Here is a 23,623-nt window from a genome sequence, read left to right as displayed (position 1 = left end):
ACATTTTCTCGGAAACTTCCCCGGGCGGACAGATATTTTTCGAGTGTATTAACATGTTATATGTTGTATTTTTACATTTTATTCCCTTTACATCATATATTTATTTATTTATTATTTTTTCTATAGATGAATGAATATGGGAGATACTTTGTGGTTAATTATGGAGGTGCCTTCAATGGTTATGAGTACATCGGCGGCTCTTCTAAGAGTTTGCATATTTTCGGAGACACAATGGCCAATACGGTGTACATGATAAATCACCTGATGTTGGAGAATTAATTGAGCACTAATTACAGCTTGTATTATTTGACGAAGGGATTAAATGGCAGGGTATACAGTAAAAATCTTCTTGCCGATGAAAATGATTTGCTTCAGTTGCTGGTGTCCCAGCCACATTTTCCTGAGATTTATGTTGTCGAAGACGATTATAGTGGAGGAGTGTATGTTCCTTCTTTCGATCTCCCTCAATCTTCCGGGTATGGAGGTGAATCTAGTGCAACATTCGAAGGTGGGGACGGATTGGAAGGAATCCAAAGATATGCTTATTTAAACCTATCAGCCGGAGATTCACCGGCGCAAGAAATTGGTGAACCGTCGATCACTTGGGGTAATGATCTGTCAACGGGTTGGCCTACATGGGATGAGCCAAATCCGTACAATTACGATCACCTAACAACTGATCGTTGTTGGGGTCCAGCTGATGATCAATATACAGACGAGCCTCAGTTTGTGGAGAATGCTGGTAATGTAGATGAAGATTATGTTCCATCGTCTGAAGCCGAGACTGATACAACCGCCTCTGAAGACTTGTCGGAGCTAGAGAACGTGAGAAGGGCGGGGATTGAATATGTGGGTTGGCAGAATTTGCAGATCGATGACGATGATGACGAACAGGTTCCTGGAGCAGATGAACTAACTAATTGGTTAGTTTCGGTTATCCCGTTGGACGCTGCAGCGGCACTTGTGGATATTGAAGATTATCAGCTACTGCCTCGGGAGTTGTCAAAGAATATGTATTTCAATAGCAAAGATGATCTGATCGTTGCAATCGGTGTGTGGAACATGAAGCAGGGCAAGGAATTTTCTGTCACCAAATCAGACAGCAGACGAATTTACTTCAAATGCAAGCATTCAGATACGTGCCCCTTCAAGCTCCATGCATCGTCTCAAGATGGAGCCATTTGGGAAGTGTATAAGTTCACCAATGAGCACTCATGCGACGGTGATCTAGGGCGCGTAGCGCGAATAAAGGCCCCTGCAAAAGTCGTTGCAGCATATTTAGCACAGAAAATACACGACGATTGCGAGATCTTGAAGCCGAAGGCCATCCAGCTGGAGCTGCGACGTGAGTTTGGCTTACAGATCAAGTACGATGTTGCATTGCAAGCCCGTAATCGAGCGACTGAGATGGTTTATGGTCGACATGATCAGTCCTTCGAGATGCTGCCCAAGTACTTATACATGTTGAGACAATCCAATCCCGGTTCGATGGTGGAGTGGGAAGTTGATGATGATGGCCGATTCAAACACTTATTTGTTGCTCTTGCAGCTTCGGCTAGCTGTTTCATTTTCAGCTTACGGCCAGTGATTGTCGTCGATGGCACACACTTGAAGGGCAAGAATAGGGGTATTTTGTTTGTTGCAGTGACGAAGGACGGTAACGAGAGTTTATTCCCACTCGCGTATGGTGTTGGCCCGAAAGAGAACGATGAATCGTGGATGTATTTCATGTCGCACATTCGACGTGTTTATGGCCAAGCCAATCCACTTTTGATTGTCTCTGATCAACATATCTCCATTGCCAATGCTATCAGGAATGAGTTACCAAATGCCACCCACGGCCTATGCTACTACCATTTGCAAAATAACCTGAAGCATTACGGTAAGGCAGTGGTAGAGGTGTATCGACAAGCTGTATTTGCGTACGAGAAGTCCGACTTCACTAGGGCTATGAACGCCCTGAAGGTTATGAAGAAAGCCGCGTACGATAAACTAATGGGGATTGGGCCGAAAAAGTGGGCTCGTTCGATGTGTCCTATGCCTGTGCAACGCTATAGTTTTATGACATCAAATGCTGCTGAAGCTTTTAATTCCAGATTGTTGTGGGCAAGAAGACTTCCTATCTGCTCGATGTTAGAGGCAATCAGACTTGTTATTGAGAAATGGTTCAGCGAGCGACTAAGGGCTGCACAACAAAATGAGGAAGTCTTGACTGCTGAGGCCGGTAAAAGGGTAGCTATTGAAGTCCAAAAAAGTCGTCGATACACTGCACAAAGGTTGAGTGGCATGAAGTATAAGGTGCAAACTGCTGACAGAAGCTTTAAGGTGGATCAGGAGAAGAAAAAATACGAATGTCGAGTATTTCAGCTAGACCAACTGCCCCGTTCTCATTCAATCGCTGCAATAAGGTACGAGCATTATTTCTAAGGCGGGTTCATTGAAATGTAAATATGTTCTAATGTTCGTTATATTGATTACTGTCGGAGTTTGTTTTTATAGTGAGGCCGGTGATACGATCGCGGAGTATGTAGACTCGTACTACACGAATGAATTTCTTATCGACACTTACTCTGACGAAGTAAATAATCTCCCGCCGAGACACTAGTGGTTGGTTCCCGAGCACATCGCTGAGCAGGTTGTATTACCTCTGATTGTAAAAGGTCAATCGGGGCGCCCAAAAGAAGGTAGACATCGAGGTGGTGGTGAAGGCAGCAGCACACAAGCAGATGAGTCTTCTAGTATCAGGCGTCGTAAACCAAAGAAGTGCAGCATCTGCCATGAAGAAGGACACAGCAAGAGAACGTGCGCTGGCAGGGCGACTGAGCCTAGGGAGTAGTGGTTTATATTTGTGTGTTGTAACAGTTAATGATATTGATTGAATTATCTTATTATTCGATAAGCTGAAATGATTAATTGGAAATAAAGTTCGTTGAATAACTAAATAAACCACACATGAATGCAACAGTATACAATACTATGTAAAACCAAGTCTAGTGCATCGGGCCTTCCAAGTTTCACACAACGAAAATATAGATCTAGCAATCTTGCTCCTATATGCCCTAACGTTGCTATTACCCCACTCAATGGATGGAGAGCCAGATATCAGTCGTTCAGCATACATGCAGATGAAAGGCCTGCAGCTGACAGCGTCCTGCTGCTGAAACTGAACCTCCGCTGGAGCAAACTCCGCCGTCATAACTGGCCACCTCTCCTTTGCCACTGTCGAATCAATGGATGTGTCGTCTAGCCACCTCGACAACTGAAGGACAACTGGCAACAATCTCAGTATAGGTAGTAGTTCACTATATCGAGCACTTTGATGTTGAGCACTAAGATTGTGGAATATTGGGTCATAGACCTCGCAAACGGCTTCTCCTAACCGAATCTGACATAGGATAAAATGGTGGCCAATTATGACTGGCATGAGAACCTATGACAAACCACAATGAATTGATAAGAAACAACGATAAAGCACAAATGATTAATGACAAATAATTATTTAATATATCTTTAATCATTACCTGTGTGGCATTCATCCATCCGGTTTGACCAGGAGCAAGTTCATGGCCCGGAAGTGCTTTTCCACGTACAGCGGAGATCCAGTCTATCTCAGGCTCCCAACCATCAGCTATTGATGTATGCGTCAATACATGATACTCCCTGGGGCTGAACTCACTTCCTACCCACTTCACCAATAGAGCGTCCCACTCTTTCTTGAGGTATATCTACAGATCAAATAAGTAATTAATAATTTATATCCGCACCAATGAAAACATATAAATAATGAAAGTTTACTTACAACCCAATCCGTTTCTACTATGACTGTGTTATTCATATTTACGTCATCAAGTAAATCCAGGGAATCTCTAAGTCTATTTCTCAAGGTCAAAAAATACAAGTCAATATCCTGCAACAAAGTTAAAATCAGAAAGTCAGTAGAAAATAATTTAACAATGTTAAAATCAATAGATTATTTACCCCAGTTGTGAATTCCTAGCTGACATTCTCCACCCACGCGAAGTCGTCGTACTCCCACACACCACCACTGGCCTTGACATACACCTCACCACCCCTACTCGCTCGACATCTAGCAATCCACTTCTCATAATGGTCACTGCAGTGTTGTGTCACTGGACGTGGCTCTCGGCTATTAACCCAAGGCGATCTCTGAAAGTTAGACGGACGCCTCACCCTCTGGCTGCGACGCGGTGGCTGCTCTACCTGGGGCTGCTCTGCCTATGGCTCAGGCTCCTCCGTCTGAGCCGACCCTGCAGAACTAGACAGTCCCCACTCATATGGTGCAACAGAAGTGAGCGGCTCAGCAAAGTATATCGGGGGCTCTGTCCTATACTGCGGTCGCAGGAATGGGGAAGTGGCATGAGGGTAGACATAGGTCGACCAGTCAAAATTCTGCTGGGCCGGTGTGTAGTCGCTCTGACCAGATTGTATAATGGCCTGCCACAGCTCGTTGTAATCCCGAGTCTCTGCTGGGCGAGAATCATAATCTAAAGGGCGTGCAGCATAATGCTGGGTCTCTAGATGGCGTGGTTCCTCATCGTGGGGGTCATCGTCGCAGGGACGTGAAACGCTTGGCCCTGAAGCGTCAGGCCCTGAAGCACTGGGATCGGCTCTGTGCTTTGGAGGAGACCGTCGCTGGTAATCATCAGGGGACTGTCGCTGGTCATCATCAGGGGAGTCAGACCCTCGAAAATGTTTGCTCTTCTTGCACCTATCCTTTTTGCCCTTGCCCTTTGACGAAGCTGTCGTTTGAGCTTTGTGCAAATAAAATATCATATGCCCACAACTAGACTAGCTAGTGGTAAGTCCAGAGTCGAATCCACAGGGAACTGAGCAGTAACTTCTCCTGTAAGGGTGTCACTAAAAGGGTTTTGTTTTCTGCAGTGTTCTGACCAAAACGTGGTTATGGGCAGAACGGGTATCCAACCTAAACTGAAATAACAAAGTAGATAAATCAAATAACAAAATAATTCTGACTTGGGTTCGAATCACTAAACATGAATTTACACTCGATCATTAGTGCAAAGATTTATTACTATATTTGCATACCAGTGGTTATAGGCATAAGAATTTTTGTGCCCCTATTGTCACTTGTCACGCACACAACAAACCCCTTGCCCAATCTATCCTTTCAGTTTATGATCCCTTAAAAGGGTCAGCTAATGGAAATCAACTGCCCCGGACAACTTCCACACTCTCTGCGATGGCCTATCGCTAGTTGTGCTTTGCCCAGAATGCTTTAAGAACTAGATAAACCCACTTGACTCTTACACCGATATTTCACAGCAGTCACGGCTCCAACACCAGTTGTACTATTTTGGATGTCGATGGCAATGTTTACCTCGTATTTGGGCAGTTTTTGCGTATGTTCTGCTGTGCTTACGAGCGTGTTTTCATGACTTTTACCTTCTATTTCACGTGCTCGATGATCTTTTGGGTATGCTACTGTCGTATGCAGGAATTAGGAGTTACCGCGCGTGTTGACATCGTTTGGAGCAGTTTCGGAGGAAAAGCTCACGGCCGCCGCCGTCCCACGGCCGCCGCCGTATACGGCGCCGCCGTCCCACGGCGGCCGCCGTCTAGACGGCGCCGCAGCCCCACGGCGCGAGCCGTGCATGTTTTTGGAGATTCTGCGAAAGGCCATCACGGCGGCGCCGTCTCACGGCGGCCGCCGTCCACGGCGCCGCCGTCTCACGGCCGCCGCCGTGTCTGTTCAATTCCGGGAGTTACGGATTTTCGTATAAAAACCCATTTTTAGGGTTTTATTATTCATCTTCGAACCCAGCAGCCTCTAGAGGCGATTTCCACATTTTTCCTTGGGTTTTTAGAGTTTCAAATCAATTACTTTCGATTGTGGATTCATTGGATTGCTTTGGATGTCAATTAACATTTCATCGGATTGGATTTCCTTGGATTGCTACGTTTTGTAAGAACTCCTTTTGATTCTCTTTGTTTTATGAATCCTTTGGTTATTGAATCTTTTGTTTCTTGTCTTTGATGATTATGATGATTGAAGATCATTGTTGTTGATTCTATATTCTCTTGGTTATATGAATCTTTTGGTTAATTAAGTTTTGTGTTTTATGCTTTGATGAATGTGATGATTGGAGATTATTATTGTTGAGTTTAGATAATTTTGGATTATATGAATCCTTTGGTTAATTGAATCGTTGTTTTATACTTTTGATGGATGTGATGATTGGAGATTATTGTCGTTGAGTTTAGATAATCTACGTGATTCGTAGTTCGTTGCTATTGCTTACGTTTTTCCCTTTTTGTTGTTGAAGGTTTAGATATTTCTTTTTATGGAGATTAAGATTTTCTTTGCATTAGAATCTTATGCTTGATTGAGTTTCTTGCCTAGGTAGTTATTAATCTTTGATGTTTACAAGTTTATGATCGTTTAGTTTAGTGTTGGAGTTGGAAACTCTAGTTGATTTCGTTAATGTTCAAAAGCCATGTTCTAGTTAGTTCGTCGTTGAGTTGCTTGCGGAATTCTCTTTGATTGTGTGTGTTTGCTTAACATTCCTTTGATTAAATGTTAATATGTTAATTCGTCTAGATAATCGTTGTTATTGGTGTTGAATTGATGATTGCTTTCTAGATTGCTAGTTTAGAACCCTAGCTTGTTTGCCTTCTTGCGTTCTTATTGGCTTCCTATCTTTTGCCTAGTTAACTTTATATGCTTATTTTAATTACGCATTAGTTAATCGGAGAGAAAGTGTCAGACCCAATTACCCGATTAGAGTGTTTAGATTTCTTTTAAGTTTCTTGTGAGCAATACGATTAGAGCCCTGCTAAGTCTTCCTTGTGAGACGACTTGAGTCACCTTACCACCCTAGGACGACCTCGTATAAATTCGAGTCCATCCGCTAGGTGTTTTTAGGATGAGTCAGGCAACTCGCCTTATGCCCAAATTATTACTTGTGGTCAGAACTTCCTAGTTAACTAGCGATCAATTAATTAACCAAGTTGTTACAACCTTTCTGGAATCAAACCTAGTGTATCGGGAATATGCTCATAAAGTAGTTATGCTCAAATTAGACCTCTCGAGTTTATTCATTCATGCTTAGATCATCTTGCCCAAATCAGAATATAAAAGCCAACCACAACGTAAATAACATAAGCAAAAGATATAAAGAAAAACATAACTGGGATTGAAATTACTTAAACGAAAGTAGAAGTACTTACGGCCGAAAGTGCCGTGCAAAACATAAAACTGAAAGTACTAGGTTATGCCCACAGCCTGGGCTAGCTTCAACTCTCAAACAATGCACAACAGAACGGAATTTCAGCACCCTTGGCTTGAGAAGCTCGTCGGGTATTTATAGGAGTAACTAGGGCAACAAGGCCCAACCCATGACGTGCGGCCGGATCCATGCAAGCATGGAGATACTTATCCTTTTTCAGACCTAATCTTCATGAAGATATGTTTCCTTTTGGATAAGGCGGTGGTTTGGCCTTATCGGTCTCTTTTGGATAGCTGCCGCCTTCCGCCCTTTTCGGACTCCTACTTGCAATCCTTCCTCGCCCGTCTGTTGTGCCTCCGTCTTCTTCCCCTGCCTTCTTTCTCTTGCCTGCCAGCTCCCGTGCGGTACTTATGGGCATAAGGGGTGGTTTTGCCTCCAACTCCCCTTTGCTTCCGGCGCATACCTCTTTCACGAGAAGTGACAGCACTTTCGACCCCTGGAGTGCTCGGAGGATTCTTCTGCTTTAGCTTATTCCGCTGCTCGGATGATTTCTCTGACAAAGTCGACTTCGCTGCTCTGGCACTTTGATTCCGCTGGCAACTTGATTTCTCTGGCATTTTGAATCCTCTGGCACTTCGCTTCTCTGGCATTTTGGCCTCTTTCCCGCAAGCTGGTCCTGCCATTGAACTACGCCCTCCCAGGCGACCAAACGACACAAACACAAGGAAAAAGACTCGATCTAGACTTAAAACAAACACAAAAACAGAGCACAAACCTAGGCTCATCACCCTTGCCCTGAAGTTTATCCATGAATTTGCCGAAGAACTTCTTGATCTCCTGACGGATCGTCTTCTTGACCCATTTACGGTCCACCTTACCCTCGCTGGGACTGGATACAGGCCGAGATCCGCTCGACGATGAAGAAGTATGCGGCGCTGGGCGCTTTCCCAGATCTACTGAATGATGAGCCGACTCGTGGGGTCGAGCATCCCTCACAGGGCCTCGAACACTCTGACTGCGAGTCATACGAGGTTGTCTAGGTACATCCTCCTCGTCCCCGCGCTCCTCCACAACACCAGCTCTGGTGTGCTGTGGAAATTGGACACCCCGAGCTAATGGGTTATCGGGGGCCCTGAAGCTCACCGAGAGTTCGCCCGGTGTCAGCGCTGATATGAAGTAGTGACTCGACAGATCGTGCCCATCAGGCTCCAGGGGCAGGACACCACCCTAGAAACCAACATAGATAACATCTTAGAACATAAATAAAACCAGTAACGGTGAAACACTAAATCTGAAATAACTGATTACCTGTCCCTCAAATAGATCGCGCAAACCGTGAAGCCGGGGCTTACCCCTGAAATTCCATCTCAAACATCGAGGGTGCGCTGTCGGATCACCGCTAGATGCTGCGACCATCTGTCCGAAGCCCGGGACGCGCTCCAATGCCCAGACATATAAAGCCCACGAAGGACCGTAGAAGTGATACTTCTCGCTGGTTCCTATATCTGTCGTATAATGGCATAACATCTTATACAAATACGCACCCCAAGAGAATCTATCAAATGCAGCCAGATCATCCACCAACACCCAAAGCCACGGCTGTACCCGCGCATCCAACCCAAGAACAAGGGTGTGAGCCACACACACGAGGACAGTACGAAGGTACAGGCTCCCATCCTCATCATCCACTCGATGATCCAAATCGCACACGCATTTAATGAGCGCCTGTATGGTCATGGTTCGCCCACCGCAGAATCGTCGGTATGCCTCCACGCGACTGCAGTCGTGCTGTAATGGCGCATCGAATCTCGATCCCCCGAAATTGAGCCCAGTCACTAATGCGTAGTCCGCGGGGGAAAATCTTACTCGTGCTCCGCACAGAAAGAAGCACATCTCATCGGCTTCTGACACAATCTGCCTCGATACAATCTGGTGCAATGCTCTATTGCTCTTCGGGCCGGGCCTCCAATCAGTGAAATGCCCAAAACATGATGCTCTAAATCTTCCCAATAACCCTTCATTGCACTCATTGCAGACCACATTTAAAGTTTCAACCAGCTCTGGAAAAGCAGAATCCCTATAGTATGTGCTGATAGCAACCTCCGTCTAGTCAATAGTGTCGGGACGAAGATATGGGACATTCGCCTATTCATTTACAAAATGAAAACCATATTAAATTCAGTAAAATATTAAAAAATAATACAAATAGAAAAATACATAAAATGCCTAATTCGAAACTCATCTAGATCAAAATGCACAAACTAACATCTCACATCTCATGTATATAATTTCATAAAGCAATACTAATTCTCGATGAGTTTAATATGCAGTCACTATATAGGCATAGAATATTTTATTTTATTCAATTGCACAAAAAAAACATAAAAAAAGCAATGTAATACCCAGCAGAACAAAGCAATAATAATTCAATAGTTATTACTTAAACAATACTCCCTCCGTCCGCCAAGATTATGGCAATTTGCTTGGGCACGGGATTTAATAAAATTGGTGATGATTTTGATATAGTGGAGAAAGGGTCCCACCACTTTATGAGATGAGTGGTTGAGATTGAATTTTGAGTGATTTTTTTGTAAATAAAGAGTGTTAGTAAGGATAAAATATTAAAGAGGATAGTGGGACCATTGCCATAAAAGGAAAGTGACATAATCTTGGCGGACGCCCGATATAGTAATTGTGACATAATCTTGGCGGACGGAGGGAGTATAATTAAATTAAATTCAGTAAATTACTAATAATTAATATAAACATACAACTAGATTCAATAAAGTATTTTATGCCTATAGAGAAACGGTCCGGCCGGTGAAGTGCCCGAAAAAATGTGTCCGGCCGGGTACATTTCAGATAGAAATTATACCGGCCGGACACATTATTCCGGGCATAGTACCGGTCGGATAGTTTCTCTGTAGGCATAAAATACTTTATTTTATTCAATTGCACAAAAAAAACATAAAAAAATGCAATGTAATACCCAGCAAAACAAAACAATAATAATTCAATAATTATTACTTAAACAATATAATTAAATTAAATTCTGTAAATTACTAATAATTAATATAAACATACAACTAGATTCAATAAAGTATTTTATGCCTATAGAGAAACGGTCCGGCCGGTGAAGTGCCCGGAAAAATGTGTCCGGCCGGGTACATTTCAGATAAAAATTATACCGGCCGGACACATTATTCCGGGCATAGTACCGGTCGAATAGTTTCTCTGTAGGCATAAAATACTTTATTTTATTCAATTGCACAAAAAAAACATAAAAAATGCAATGTAATACCCAGCAAAACAAAGCAATAATAATTCAATAATTATTACTTAAACAATATAATTAAATTAAATTCCGTAAATTACTAATAATTAATATAAACATACAACTAGATTCAATAAAGTATTTTATGCCTATAGAGAAACGGTCCGGCCGGTGAAGTGCCCGAAAAAATGTGTCCGGCCGGGTACATTTCAGATAAAAATTATACCGGCCGGACACATTATTCCGGGCATAGTACCGGTCGAATAGTTTCTCTGTAGGCATAAAATATTTTATTTTATTCAATTGCACAAAAAAAACATAAATAATGCAATGTAATACCCAGCAAAACAAAGCAATAATAATTCAATAATTATTACTTAAACAATATAATTAAATTAAATTCAGTAAATTACTAATAATTAATATAAACATACAACTAATTAAAATGGAATATATCATGCTAAAAAACGATCTGTCCGGCCGGTGAAGTGCCCGAAAAACTGTGTCCGGCCGGTATGTTTCATTTAAACAATGTACTCGGCCGGACAGATTTATCTGGCCACTTCACCGGCCGGACAGATTGTTTTTTAGCATAAAATATTCTATTCTATTCAATTTCATGAAAAATAAAAATCAAAACCTGTGAAGAAGATGCCATGGATGATGAAGAAACTTGTGTCCGACCGTGCTTCAATTTTGAACTCTCTCTCGGTTATATTGGTGAGTAAAAAAAAAGAGGAAGGTAAATATATATATATATATAGATAAGATATATGGACGAAAAAAAGGGATTGAAGCCGATACAATTGGCTTTATGTCTATCAAAAGAGAATCAAATTTTTTACAAAGATTTTTTTGTCCTTTATGTATCGGTTCTTGCATAATTTTTTTGGTAACATGCATGATTTTTTTGGGTAACAAGCATGATATAATTGGGACGGATTTTGAGTATATATATATATATATATATATATATATATATATATGGGCGCGCTCCAGTGAGACCCCATATTTTTCGTGAAACACTAGGACAATGAATAAGACATATAATACTAATGAACAAAACGTATATCTAATGAACAAGATGTATATACTGATGAAAAATAAAATTTAAAAAATTCGTAATGAATAAGACATATATACTGATGAACAGGGCCGTATATACTGATGAACAATGCAGTATATACTGATGAATAACAAAATTTAAAATATTCTGCTCCCTCCAGGATTCGAACCCTGCGAAAAAAATCACCCTCCAGATAAAATATCAGCCATAGGATTGATAAAATAAATGCATCAGATCGTGCCCTAGATCTCACTAAATTAGGGGGTCTCATTGGAGCGGCCCCCTATATATATATATATACTCATATATATATATTTTAAATTTAAAGATATGGATTAACACGATATATATATATATATATATATATATATATATATATATACAAATAATTTCAAAGAATATATGTATTGAAATTAAGATATTAAAGGGAAAAAAAATAAAAAATTTAAGATAGATACACATGCATATATATTATTAGCTTCTTGACAGGTTTTTTCTTTTTTCATGAAATTGAATAAAATAGAATATTTTATTCCTAAATATAATCTGTCCGGCCGGTAATTTTCAAGGAAAAATGTGTCCGGCCGGATCATTGTTTACCTGAAATGTACCCGGTCGGACACATTTTTCCGGCCACTTCACCGGCCGGATAGATGCTATATCGACATAAAATTTTCTATTTTATCTATATGTATTTTTATATTAATTTTTACTATTTTGCTGAATTTAATTTAATTATATTGTTTAAGTGTTAATTAGTATCCTTATCGATAATATTTTCAATTTAAAGATATGAACACACACACACACACACACACACATATATATATATATATATATATATATATATATATAGTGTAAAAACAATTATTGTATGCACTCAAAACCATGAATTCGGTCAACATCACAAATCATTGTAAAAAAATGCATTGAAACTCACAAGTGTGTAAGATTGTGTAAGAAGACCGAAATGATTACTGATGATGTTGACCCACTTAAGGGTATATTAGTCTTTTAGGGCATGGATAGCTTTGTATGATAAGGGTGGGCATTTTTCAAAATATGAATAACGAATGAGGCACTTTTATCTATTAACACTAATTAATATCCTATTAATATGATATACGTATGATATGTGTGTGGCTTGTATCAATTATAGATAATAGGGGGCAAAATAGAATGTTGGTTCAAAAATATGAGGCAGAGCAAGGATGCATGAGAGTTAATTAAGATGCCATGCTTTCTAGCACAGTTGAGAGATTAGGTGATGAAGCAATGTAGCATATGACAAACTAAAATGCTTTTGCTGACACCAAAGTACACATATTTTGGTTGCATGCGCCATTTATTTCTTATCAATATCTCTTAATCATGATATACCTATATATTTTTATTTTTTCTTTACTTTTAATTTCTTAAAAGTAAAGGTATCTCTATTATTAACCAGCTACATCCAATACCATATTCACATGTCCAACAGTAAATTCTTCACTTGTATTTTCAATTCAGAAACATTTATAACATGTTTAGTAATAATAAATAAATAAATAAATCGTTACAATCAAAATTTCCATTTGAATGCTATCTATAGAAATAGAAGTGTCATCAAATAAAGAGACGTGATGGAGATGGATTCTCTCTAACGAAACACTGAATCTTGAAATACACACTAAACCTCTATACCTAGTTTTCATGGTGATGACAAATATGAAGCAATGATTATATCCAAACTTAGAATGGTATGAATCTTGAATTTAGAAATCCATTATTCATTTTTGAACTAGGACTGTGAGGTGAGAACTGAGATGTCTCCATCCCTAATGATATTGTTTTTGGGCTATTTTTATATATATTTAAAAAAAATTACATTTTCACAATAGTGAATTTGTGGTTTTCATGTTCAAATTTCTTGCAAGCCCACCACCAACCTGTAGTCCACACTAGGTGACACTGTCAGTCTCCATTCCCTTTGTGCAGTTGTAATCATTCGTTTTTCTCTCTCTTGAGTTTCCACTTTCCAAATACATGTGCCCCATTTTTCCATCTTTAAAGATATGATTTGAATTGATGATATTAATTTGTTGCGGCCAACTAAACTGCTCTTCTCTCACATCATTTAAGGCATCTATTCAATCCTGCACACTCATTATTAGTAAGAAATTTATGTCTTCAACACCTTATAACCGGTAACTTGTTTTTGATTAAAGCTTTTTGCTTCTTTGTCTATTTATGGGTTTCCTACATGTTCTTGTTTATATAGGTAGCTTCGCACAGCCGTTCCTAATTGGTTTACTGCCTGCAAGCTGTTAGAGAGAGAGAGAGGAATGGGTTCAATTAGCGCCCCTCAAAAGGCTTCCAACTATGATGAAATCTTCATGCAGCGTAGTTTGCAGTTTGCAGAAAGCTTAAAGGTTTGTTGTAATAGCAAACTATTAGTGTGAGTGATTTTCTTTTGAAATCTCGACTCTTTTTGGGATTTTTTCAGGATCTAAAAGTTTTGAAGAATCAGTTGTATTCAGCAGCAGAGTATTTTGAGTCTTCCTACGATAAAGATGATCACCAAATACTGTATGATATTGTGTGCTTTGTTTTCTCTCTTGCATAAGTTTGTGACATTTCATTGATTTTGTATATATAGTGTGATGGAATCGTCGAAAGATTATGTTACCAAAGCTCTCGTGAGCACTGTCGACCATTTGGGGTCTATAGCTGATAAACTCAACAAATTCTTGGATGAAAAGGCTAATGAATTCTCTGCCACGAATATTAGGTTTTCTTGCATTCAACAGGTACACTTTGTTAAAATTACTTCGATTAGATTACTCAATTCTGATTAGTCCTAATTCAACTCAATTTAACAAAAGTTAAGAGATTTTTTTGTGTTGTAGAAACTAAGCACGTTTGAAGGATTCATGGACTTGAGAGGTGTATCACAACACTCGTTGATGGTAGAAGCTCCCAAGCACCATAAACAGTATATTGTTCCAGGCAATTAATTATATGTTCTTATCCATGCTTTTGTTTTGTAAAAATTTACATAAACATGAAGGTTTTTTCATCAGCTTGATAGCATTTTTCTGCTGCAGAGTATTTCCAAATTGAGAAATCGAAGTTTATGTATAGAAATCGCCCCTTGCATCCCCAGTATGATATCAATCATACCAAGAAAGGTTAGATGTTAGCATGACTTCTTGGATATCATCTTTATGAATTGTTTGTATATTCCAAAGAATCAAGTAAATAGTATTTATGTTATGTTGTGAAATCATATATTCTAACAGAGTAGTTAATTTCTGCTCCTAGATGTGCACTAATCTTATGTGGTATGGCTCTAGACAGTAGACACTAACAAAGTATGGCAAAGACCAGGTCACTGTATCAGATTGGATTTGGCTTTTCATTTTTTCTAAAACAGAACAGAGATAAAATAACATATTATAATTAGTATTAGGGACTACATCTAAGAAAACACCAAGTTGCTCAGAATGTTTAACTTATAGCATACCTATTGGCAGTAAACTGACTTCTTCATCATCCAGATAATCCATCCGCTAGAGCTTTTCAAGCAGCACGACTAAAGCCTCAACCACCATTATCAAGGTACAAGCTGACACGAAGAGGAACCCATTGCATTTTTCACCTCAGATTCATCACGACAATCTTACTTGTGCAGAAAAGGATACCCGAGGGTTCCTTCAGACGAATCATCTCAAAATTCTGCCCACTTTTCTTTCACGCGAGCCATGTCTAAGAAAGAAACGGGTTAGTGTGTATGTGCTAAACAGCAAGCAATTCCTGATGTTAGTGCTTTACTATGCTAGAACTAGTAAGAGGATGAGTGCTAGAGCTGAAAAACTCAACAGTTCTGAGAAATGGCCTAAACCATTTTTGCATATCAGCATCTCCACTATTTCTGATCTTTCTTTGATTGATTCAAGATGTCATTCTGATTCCATAACAATTGGTAGATAAAACGATGCATGATGTGAGGGTTCAATTGAATCGCTTAATACCAGCATTTTAACAATGGAGGCGAGTCTTATGAGATTCATCTTTTTCATGTAAAGCAGGGAACCGTTCAGTTTCACCACTTAGTTTCCCCCTCAAGAGATCTGGATCGGCTGCTAACAGATCAGTCTCTCCTACCCCCTTATACAGTAGTCAACAGGTAAGCCACGAATGACTTGTTCGTAACAGGAAATTCATTTTTCCTGCAATTTCTCTAATCACAACATTATGGATTTCAAATAGTTAGTAATGTAAAAAAGTTTTGGTAGATGCAATGGCAGAGTCCATCAGAGCCGCGAAGAGCTATGTCAGTGCACAGAACAGCTGATGCGAAGCGGGAAGGACAGATTGTAGAGTCCTATGCCAAAAGAAGTAAGAATCTGTTCAAAGCTTTGCTTAATGCTCACCGGTCAAGAAAGGAGAATCATAAGCTGCAAACGATGTATAGATAGATAGATAGAATCCTCTTTTGGGCACCATACATTTCTTTTCAAGGCGGCTATATAAATTCAAAGTTATGGTTGTAATAAAAGGTTCCTTGCTTATGCTACACTGTAGCTAGTTGATAGTTGATTGCATGTTGCTTGAACAGGTTTAGAGTTTGCAGAGAAGAATTGAGTTTCTTCTGTCAATGTTTGATCAGGAAGTGAATTTCTTGGAATGTGTCGAGAATCTGGTAAAATAACTAATTTGCAGCTTCAAAATCCAAGATCAAAACTCGGGATCTCATCCATATCCTTGGTCTTGAGACTTGTCTCTTTGAGATTACGAGATGCAGACGTAGTAGAAGCAACGTTGCATCTAGAACTGCTTCCCTTCTTGTCTTCCTGCAGCTACGCAAGAAGAAACATCTTTATTGACCATATTCACAAAGTAGGGAGCATTTTCTGCGCTTGGTGGCGATTGAATCAGTAAAGTGCACCAACAGAGACTTATTAGTTCGTGCTCATGCAGGAAATTATTGGTCAGTTTGGTTTGCATGATTCGGCCTGTGATAGATAACTAATAACACAATTGAATGATTATTTATTATTCAAAATTTAGTGGATTATTTAATCATCTTCCAATCCAATCAATCTTATTTATGTCATCCACCAAAGCAAATGCCCCCATAAATAATTGTGTACAACAATATTAAGCAAGTACTACAACTAAGGAGTATATAGATTATAACAAAATAATAAACTAGAATACTCAGGAGGAGTTAGACTACTATAGTCTATATGCCTTATCAATAGTCATTCCGGGGTAAAACCTACTTTCTGTTTCAAACTTTTGTTTGTATTTTATTTTATTTTTTAACTTTTGTTGGCCTTCTAGCTAATTTGCTAAAGGTTTCATTGGCCGCATAGTCTAAAACCCTTCAATAGCTCTATGCAGAAAGGGCACAAAGAACTACACGTTCAAAATAATTAAAGCTAGCCATCTCAGATGATAAAAATTAACTAGCAGGTTAGCAGTTAAACCACCAAAACATTGAAGTTTCAATCAACTAAACTTGAAATCAAGATGTTTCGAAATTTCACCTCAGGTAATTTACTGGAGCTCGAACCATTTGCTAATGCAGCATTTGATTCAGTTACGACCTCTGCATGATAAATGAAACCAACCATCATAAACAATTAATCCAATGACGGGGAATGTATAGCAGTAACTCACCTTCACATGGACATATGTTTTCAAGTTCTTGATTATCGTATGTTCTGGTGAGAGATTCAGATACGACATCCCTTTGGCTATCAGCATTCACTGCAGCAGCGGCTGCTGCATGTGACTCCATAGATGAAGAACGTACATCATGGAGAGGAGATTTAAAGTTCACTGTTTGTGGTCTGTAATAAAGAAAGCTTCTTTAGTAAAGTTTAACTAAATTAATTAAATATAAGGCACGTGTGCCAGAGTCAACGGGAAACAAGTTTGCATCATCTGAGCAAAAGAAATCTTGGACGTTTTAAGCCATCCTCTATTCAGTACTATCTTGGATATAACAAACAGGAAGCATCTCCAGAATTGTTTAATATGTATATCAATGCTAATTTGATATCAGAACTCTTGACCTTAGGAAAGCTACATGAATTACTCACTTTCGAGAAGAAAGTCAATTTACTTGTAAGGAGTTAATGTAATATCTCAATAAAGGAAACCGAAACGCCACTATTCCTTCTGTGAGACTCATCTACATAAACATTTAACTCTTCATACATTCCAAACATGATTGTTGTTTTTTCTATTTCCCAAAAATTTGATGAAATTTATGTTCTCAGTTCCTAGAAAAGCAGCACTCCAGTCTAAGATGCTACAGAAACCAGAGACAAAGCATTTGATTCAACCAAACCAAAATGTTCCATGAGTAAGGCATTCTTCTTTTTACATGATATACAGCAGAATGAATGCATATTCATACCTGAGATGAAAGCTAGAAGATCTAGCTTGACGTACTCTTCCATTTTCAGGAATCGCATGCTTTTCAGTTTTTATTACGACTTCAACAGCTTCAGATTTTATAACCTTAATCATGCTATCATGCTCTGACCCTTTTTGTTTCAGTTCCAGTCTTGCAGTTCCACTGCATTCTTCAGCATATTTTTTTATATGATTATCGTTACCAGACTGAGACTTTGAAGGATATAACTCAGCACAGTCCTTGGTGAAAGGCTTATTCACAGAGACAACCTTCCTCTCACTTGATTGTCTGAGAATGGACAATATATCGCAGACTGTCATAATAAAACAAAACAAAACAAAAAAAAAGTCATAACCAAAAAAAAAAATTAAAAAATCACACACTTTTCAGTCTACAATTAGGATAGCAGAAAGATAAACAAGAAAAGATATAAATGGTCTAAAATGGAATAAGAAAATCCTATTTCTTTATTATAAATCTAATATCAAGACTAATAAGAGCTTTTAATAATGTCATGTCTGTCAGTGGAAAATAAAATAAAATGAGAAACTAATATCCATGACATAACGGAGGTATCAGATGTATTTTCTGTATAATCCAAAACTGGAATGGATGATTCATCAAGAAGGTGGATGAGCTATAGTTTCCAAGCGCACCATTTTTTAAAACCAGAAATCAGCTTATCGCTCAACAATGTTCGTATCAAGAGAGGACAAGTACATAAAGTTGCAATTGGCTTAAGATAAATTACTAAGAGCAAATTTCTCAATCTCCCAGAGAACCTTTAGCTGCCTTCAATACCAGTAATAAAATTCATATGAAACTAAAAGGCAGACTAAACGTTAAGCTCATTGTTTTACTCAATTACTGGGCCGAACACAACAGTAAGCTAATATCTGGAAACAACAAAGGTATCTTCTGATGAAAGTACATTTTCAGGAAAGAGTATGAGCTCCTATGGTTGTGCTTTCAAATCAAGAGACCTCTTACCAGAACGTCTAGGCTCAGCATCTCCTCCACATAATTTGGCATTTTCAGACTTGTGGCTTGAATCACTAGGCTCAGCATCTCGTCCACATAATTTGGCATTTTCAGACTTGTAGCTTGAATCACTAAATTTAGTAAATGTCCCTTGAGAGGTACCACCTAGTGTTTTTCCTTGATACCCAAGACAATATAAGTTGTGAGAAGAGCTATAAGAAATCAGATAAGATTTGGAGAAGGAAGATAGCAAATTTCCTAGTGATTATACAAGATGAGGGGCTGCAAGGACTGCTAATTGAGCATTATTTCAGCTGTAAAATGCATTTGAAGTGCTTGCACAAAATCCGAAAGAAAGATATTCAGATTGCTGAAGTAAATGACAAGAAAATCTTTAGAACACTGTTTGAGATTTGCACAATAGACCATTTTAACTTCATTACAGAATATCCAACTAAAGAAACCAATTTGATGCATGGTGGGAAAGACGATATTCAGCCAATGCCAAGCATAAGTTCCCATTGGATAAGTTATAAGGTAAAGCCAAAAAGGACATCTTGCAGTGACTGGATCTATTTGTTCATCCTCTGCTACAGTATCTAGTTTTGGGATGTAAACATTGTAGGGAGTTTACTAAATTGAAATGAGCCAAACTCCAATACAAACAAAGAGAACATGAAGATTAAAAATGTATGGATATAGCATTCTACTTTTTCCAAAAGCGGGGCTATAACATCGAAAGAGGGTAAATACCCGCAGGAAATTTTTTAATAGTCGGGATTTTGGTTTGGTAATCAACGACATCACTTTTTCCAGTTACTTTGCAGCCTTTTCCTTGAATGTTTAAGTCAGTTGGAGGCTTATGATCTTCTTCCTGCTCTCCAATCTCTACTAAATGACCATCCAAAACTAGTGATTCACCAGAACAAACTTTTTCATCCTTTTTCAGAAATCTGCCATCTAAGTGTCTCCTGTTAATGTCATACAACTTAACCTGAAGTAAATAATTTAGAATCACATTAGGTTGGTTTAAATAGGGTTGATAACAACAAACTACAAGAAAGATAGCAAGGGAAAAGAAATGCAACTGAGTCATATTTCATTAAGATGGCGACTTCATCATATGCTAGATAACTAATTTGGTCTACACGGGTTAACAGTCTCATTCAGCAGCTCAAGAAATATCTTTTCTTTTCATGCATGTAGCAGGTGAAACATAGAAATGTCTTAACCTTGCCAAAGTTCAGTATTATTATTGGGGATATAAAAATCTTATTCAAATGTAGGGTATTAATAAGAGGTCAGCTAAATAAGAATTCTGCATCTTCCTTTATACACAAAGCATATGAAGAACTATAATTTTCAAAAGAATAAACACTGGAAGCTAAGAGGAAACAAGAGAAAACAGAAAAAAGTTGAAGTGAATCGTAGAATTTTGATCCATAATTACCTGCCTCCCTTGTGATCCATGAATTATGAGATGTAGAAAGCCATCATGAAATTTCTTTGCCTTTTGTGTTATTTGTGTTGTGTACAAGACCTGCCATTCTTGACACAAGAAATGAAACTGTTAATCTTCTCTAATTTAATGTCCACCAACAACTCACAGACTTCTCGAAGAACTAAAAGAATAACTAGATAACTCAAAAGAATAAATGGACCTTATAATACTAGTGCATGGTTAAGCAACTTACCTTTTGTACTGAGTTTTGTCATATTCATACAACTTGGTGAGGAGCTAAACTTATTCACTTCACTCTTCTTGAAATCTGAAATAAGCACCGGTTGTAAGTCCAGTTAATAATTATGAAAAGGCCGGGAGGGAATCATATATCAGCCCCAATGCACTATAAGGAAAGCATTTAGTCATCAAAAGCGTTATACACATCTTTGCTGCTGCCTCCTCCCACTACCATCTATGCTGTTTTTAACTTGATATAGCCAATGCAAAATTATGTGGATAAATTTATGATAATAACTAAATTTGGATATGAAATAATGGAGATATTTAAACTAACCTCTGATCATTTTCTGTGATGGGCTTATGTTAACTACTTGTCCTTTTCTTTTCCCAACCATAGGCTTCCTATCTTTAACAGAAGCAAAAAGTCTACAGTTATTTGGCATGCAGCAATACGCAAAATATAGATTTCGTCAAATTTAGACAATTTCATTATTCATAGAAAACCAACGGTCACAGAAAAAGAAGACGAACCAAAACATTAAGGCAATAAAGTCTATAAATTACTCTGGGAATTGTAGCTGTAATGTGAACTGGATGTTTCAACTTTCTTGTCCTGATCTTGAGAATTCAAATTAGATATAGGTTGATGGCCTTGACATAGCTCACCGAGATCGACAAGGTAAGAACCAAATGTGATCGTTTCACCAGATAAGATGAGATCATCTTTCTTCACAAACCTAGTCTCCAAGAGCTTGTCCCATTCATCATACAACATGACCTGATCATGATGACATAAAACAAAACCTAATTATACACAGCATTTCCTATATAAACCAAACAGAGATGACACTGATGCTTCTCATGGCTGAAACAATCCAATTAAAACTTCTGGAACTGAGATTATAATTTGATAATAATTTTCTTCAGTAATGTGGCTACTATGGTCTCACATCTGTCATTTGGAAAAGGGAAATAGCTAACTAGCTCAAAAATAACCCTAGTTGAAAATATTACATATTGAGGAACTCTGGCTCTCATTGCCTTTCGTTGTTAAGATGAATTAAACAACTTCTAAACATCAGGACTTCATTTACAAGCAGCTGCTACTGTGTCTGTGGTAATATTAATAATTAAACTTTAACTAAAACATCGAAAGGTAGAAAAGTTTAATGGCTTTAAATTTTTCTGAAGAAATATTCAGTATTGCAACAGTCTTTTGCAAAAACTGTATGGTTTATGTTACATAAATCATAAGTTGAAAGGTAAGCCACCTAACCAGGTATTATGGATTAGAAGGTTGCATTTAAATTCTCCTCATCGTTAATTGACTATTTCCAACACTGTCTTCTTTCACAAATATAATTACTACCACAGGCGCAGAGCAAGAGAGGAGAGTAATTGTGGCAAAATGCAATCAAAGAAAATAACTACGAATTTTGCACCATAATATCAGAATATCACCTAATTTTTGCTGAGATCAGCAAACACTCACCCTAATCCGATCGGCATTATAATGATATGCATAAAATAAACTTCCGGGAGCGTAAATCGCGAAATACATACGTAAACTTAGACGATAATTATCGCACGAAAGGATCTCGTCTCAGACACATAACTGAAGGAATTGAAGAAATGAGGAAAAACCTTATTGCGAGATGATTGAACCGTTAGAAAGCCGTCGTGATAGACTTTCCGCTTCTGCTTAACGTGATTCGTGTACGTCACGCTCCACCGCTGAGTTTCCTCCATTGCGACGCCGATTTAGTGCTTGTGCGAATCGACCACCAGAAACTTTAGGAGAGAGAAAAGTAGTCGCAAATGGACGAGGCGTGAGAGGAAATTAAGAAATGAGAGGAAAATGAGGTAGCTTCGGCAGCGGTGAGGTGTTTACTTGTTAGCAGTGGCGGGAACTCAAATATTTGTCATTACTTTTCGACGAGAACAATGAACAATGAATAACGATGGGCTATTGGGTTTTGTAGTTTTGTGAATTGTGATACTATTACTAGTCTACTAGTGTTGTACTTTGCAAATAATTGTAGAATTTTGTACTATATAAGTAATTTATACGGTAATTGTGCCGTTGAAGATATTCACGACGAATGTTGAGATTACAGCCGCTCTCACAAGAATAACAAGAAGGGTAAAGAGCTCTGCTTCAAACATGAAACCAAATGAAAGCAGGCATGATCGTATGAACTCAATAATCTTTTTTTAAAATCTCTGTCACCCGCTTCTAGGAAGCTTTTTTATAGACGGAGAGAGCTTCCACGCTCTCTCCTACTTCGTCTCAATATGAGTTATGTAGAAGAAGTTATGGTTGTTCTACGGAGATTGCCAGAAGGCTGATTTCCTACGAAAAATCTGACCGAACTCTCCGAAGGAACCATATTTTGACATATGATTCACGTGCTCGTAATCCATTTCGGATATCAAACAAATATATACAAAAATCACGTGCTTACAACAAGATAATAATATCTTACTTGCAAATCCGGCAATGATCGACTCCAGAGTTGATCTTCCAACTTGTTCTCACGGCAAGACTTGACGTTGGAATTGGATGACAACGATCTTCAATTCCTCTCCCTCTTCTAGGATGCGCAGCCTTCTCTCCTTTCTGTGTTCTCACATATTTCTCTCTTTTTGGTTTTACGTAATGTCACAAGTAATTAGATTTTGAGTTTTCTTATTATTTATACTAGGTATTAATCGTAGCTAAATAATAAGCCCATAAACTTAATTAAACCAAACAAAGCCCAAGGCCTAAAGAGATGGAGAAAACGAACGCCCCATAAGGAGCTAAGCCTTTATTGGGCCAAACGGGGATCTACTAGCTTGAATAAAGTTTGGGCCTCCCAGTGCTTGATTTTCTTATTCAGCCCAGAATATAAATCGACACACAAGTATTACTCACTAGAAAATTAATACTGAATTACCTCTTTATTCTATAGGTGAGTTGGGGCTAGTATTAGACTTAATTAATCCCCGTGTTTAA

General features: G+C 38.5%; 2 protein-coding genes across 7 annotated transcripts; one reads left to right on the top strand and one right to left on the bottom strand.

The window, feature by feature from the left end:
* Positions 1-13,148: 13,148 nt before the first annotated feature.
* Positions 13,149-16,188, top strand: LOC130992854 (protein ABIL2-like). 3 transcript variants are annotated; one of them, XM_057917617.1, is made up of 10 exons: positions 13,149-13,287; positions 13,809-13,959; positions 14,034-14,116; positions 14,187-14,337; positions 14,437-14,536; positions 14,635-14,718; positions 15,088-15,148; positions 15,222-15,310; positions 15,619-15,716; positions 15,826-16,188. In XM_057917617.1, exons 2-10 carry the CDS (start codon positions 13,873-13,875, stop codon positions 16,006-16,008), a joined length of 936 nt encoding a protein of 311 aa, XP_057773600.1. In that variant the 5' UTR covers positions 13,149-13,287; positions 13,809-13,872; the 3' UTR covers positions 16,009-16,188. The 3 variants fall into 3 exon arrangements, with proteins under 3 accessions (XP_057773600.1, XP_057773597.1, XP_057773599.1); XM_057917614.1 differs by lacking the exon at positions 13,149-13,287 and adding an exon at positions 13,456-13,700; XM_057917616.1 differs by lacking the exon at positions 13,149-13,287 and adding an exon at positions 13,482-13,734.
* Positions 15,978-22,601, bottom strand: LOC130992853 (uncharacterized). 4 transcript variants are annotated; one of them, XM_057917613.1, is made up of 11 exons: positions 22,270-22,601; positions 21,292-21,403; positions 20,960-21,031; positions 20,636-20,710; positions 20,392-20,489; positions 19,695-19,935; positions 18,951-19,118; positions 17,961-18,273; positions 17,216-17,388; positions 17,083-17,144; positions 15,978-16,389 (listed from the first exon to the last, which is right to left on the bottom strand). In XM_057917613.1, exons 1-11 carry the CDS (start codon positions 22,372-22,374, stop codon positions 16,255-16,257), a joined length of 1,554 nt encoding a protein of 517 aa, XP_057773596.1. In that variant the 5' UTR covers positions 22,375-22,601; the 3' UTR covers positions 15,978-16,254. The 4 variants fall into 4 exon arrangements, with proteins under 4 accessions (XP_057773596.1, XP_057773593.1, XP_057773594.1 ...); XM_057917610.1 differs by having other exon boundaries at positions 21,190-21,403; positions 22,270-22,600; XM_057917611.1 differs by having other exon boundaries at positions 15,978-16,383; positions 21,190-21,403; positions 22,270-22,600.
* Positions 22,602-23,623: the final 1,022 nt, after the last annotated feature.

The sequence above is a fragment of the Salvia miltiorrhiza genome, chromosome 7 (assembly GCF_028751815.1).
Source record: "Salvia miltiorrhiza cultivar Shanhuang (shh) chromosome 7, IMPLAD_Smil_shh, whole genome shotgun sequence".
Taxonomy (NCBI): domain Eukaryota; kingdom Viridiplantae; phylum Streptophyta; class Magnoliopsida; order Lamiales; family Lamiaceae; genus Salvia; species Salvia miltiorrhiza.
Note: the sequence above shows the minus strand (reverse complement) of the source record. Positions and strands in the feature narration are given on the sequence as shown.

Excerpts from the sequence above, each read along its gene's own strand:
- LOC130992853 (XM_057917610.1), bottom strand. The coding sequence starts at position 22,374 with ATGGAGGAAACTCAGCGGTGGAGCGTGACGTACACGAATCACGTTAAG. Across the intron at positions 21,404-22,269 it reads TTCAATCATCTCGCAATAAG|GTCATGTTGTATGATGAATG; the intron begins GTTTTTCCTCAT and ends CATCATGATCAG. Across the intron at positions 21,032-21,189 it reads TTACAGCTACAATTCCCAGA|ATAGGAAGCCTATGGTTGGG; the intron begins GTAATTTATAGA and ends CTTCTGTTAAAG.
- LOC130992854 (XM_057917617.1), top strand. The coding sequence starts at position 13,873 with ATGGGTTCAATTAGCGCCCCTCAAAAGGCTTCCAACTATGATGAAATC. Across the intron at positions 14,537-14,634 it reads TAAACAGTATATTGTTCCAG|AGTATTTCCAAATTGAGAAA; the intron begins GCAATTAATTAT and ends TTTCTGCTGCAG. Across the intron at positions 15,149-15,221 it reads CCTCAACCACCATTATCAAG|AAAAGGATACCCGAGGGTTC; the intron begins GTACAAGCTGAC and ends TTACTTGTGCAG.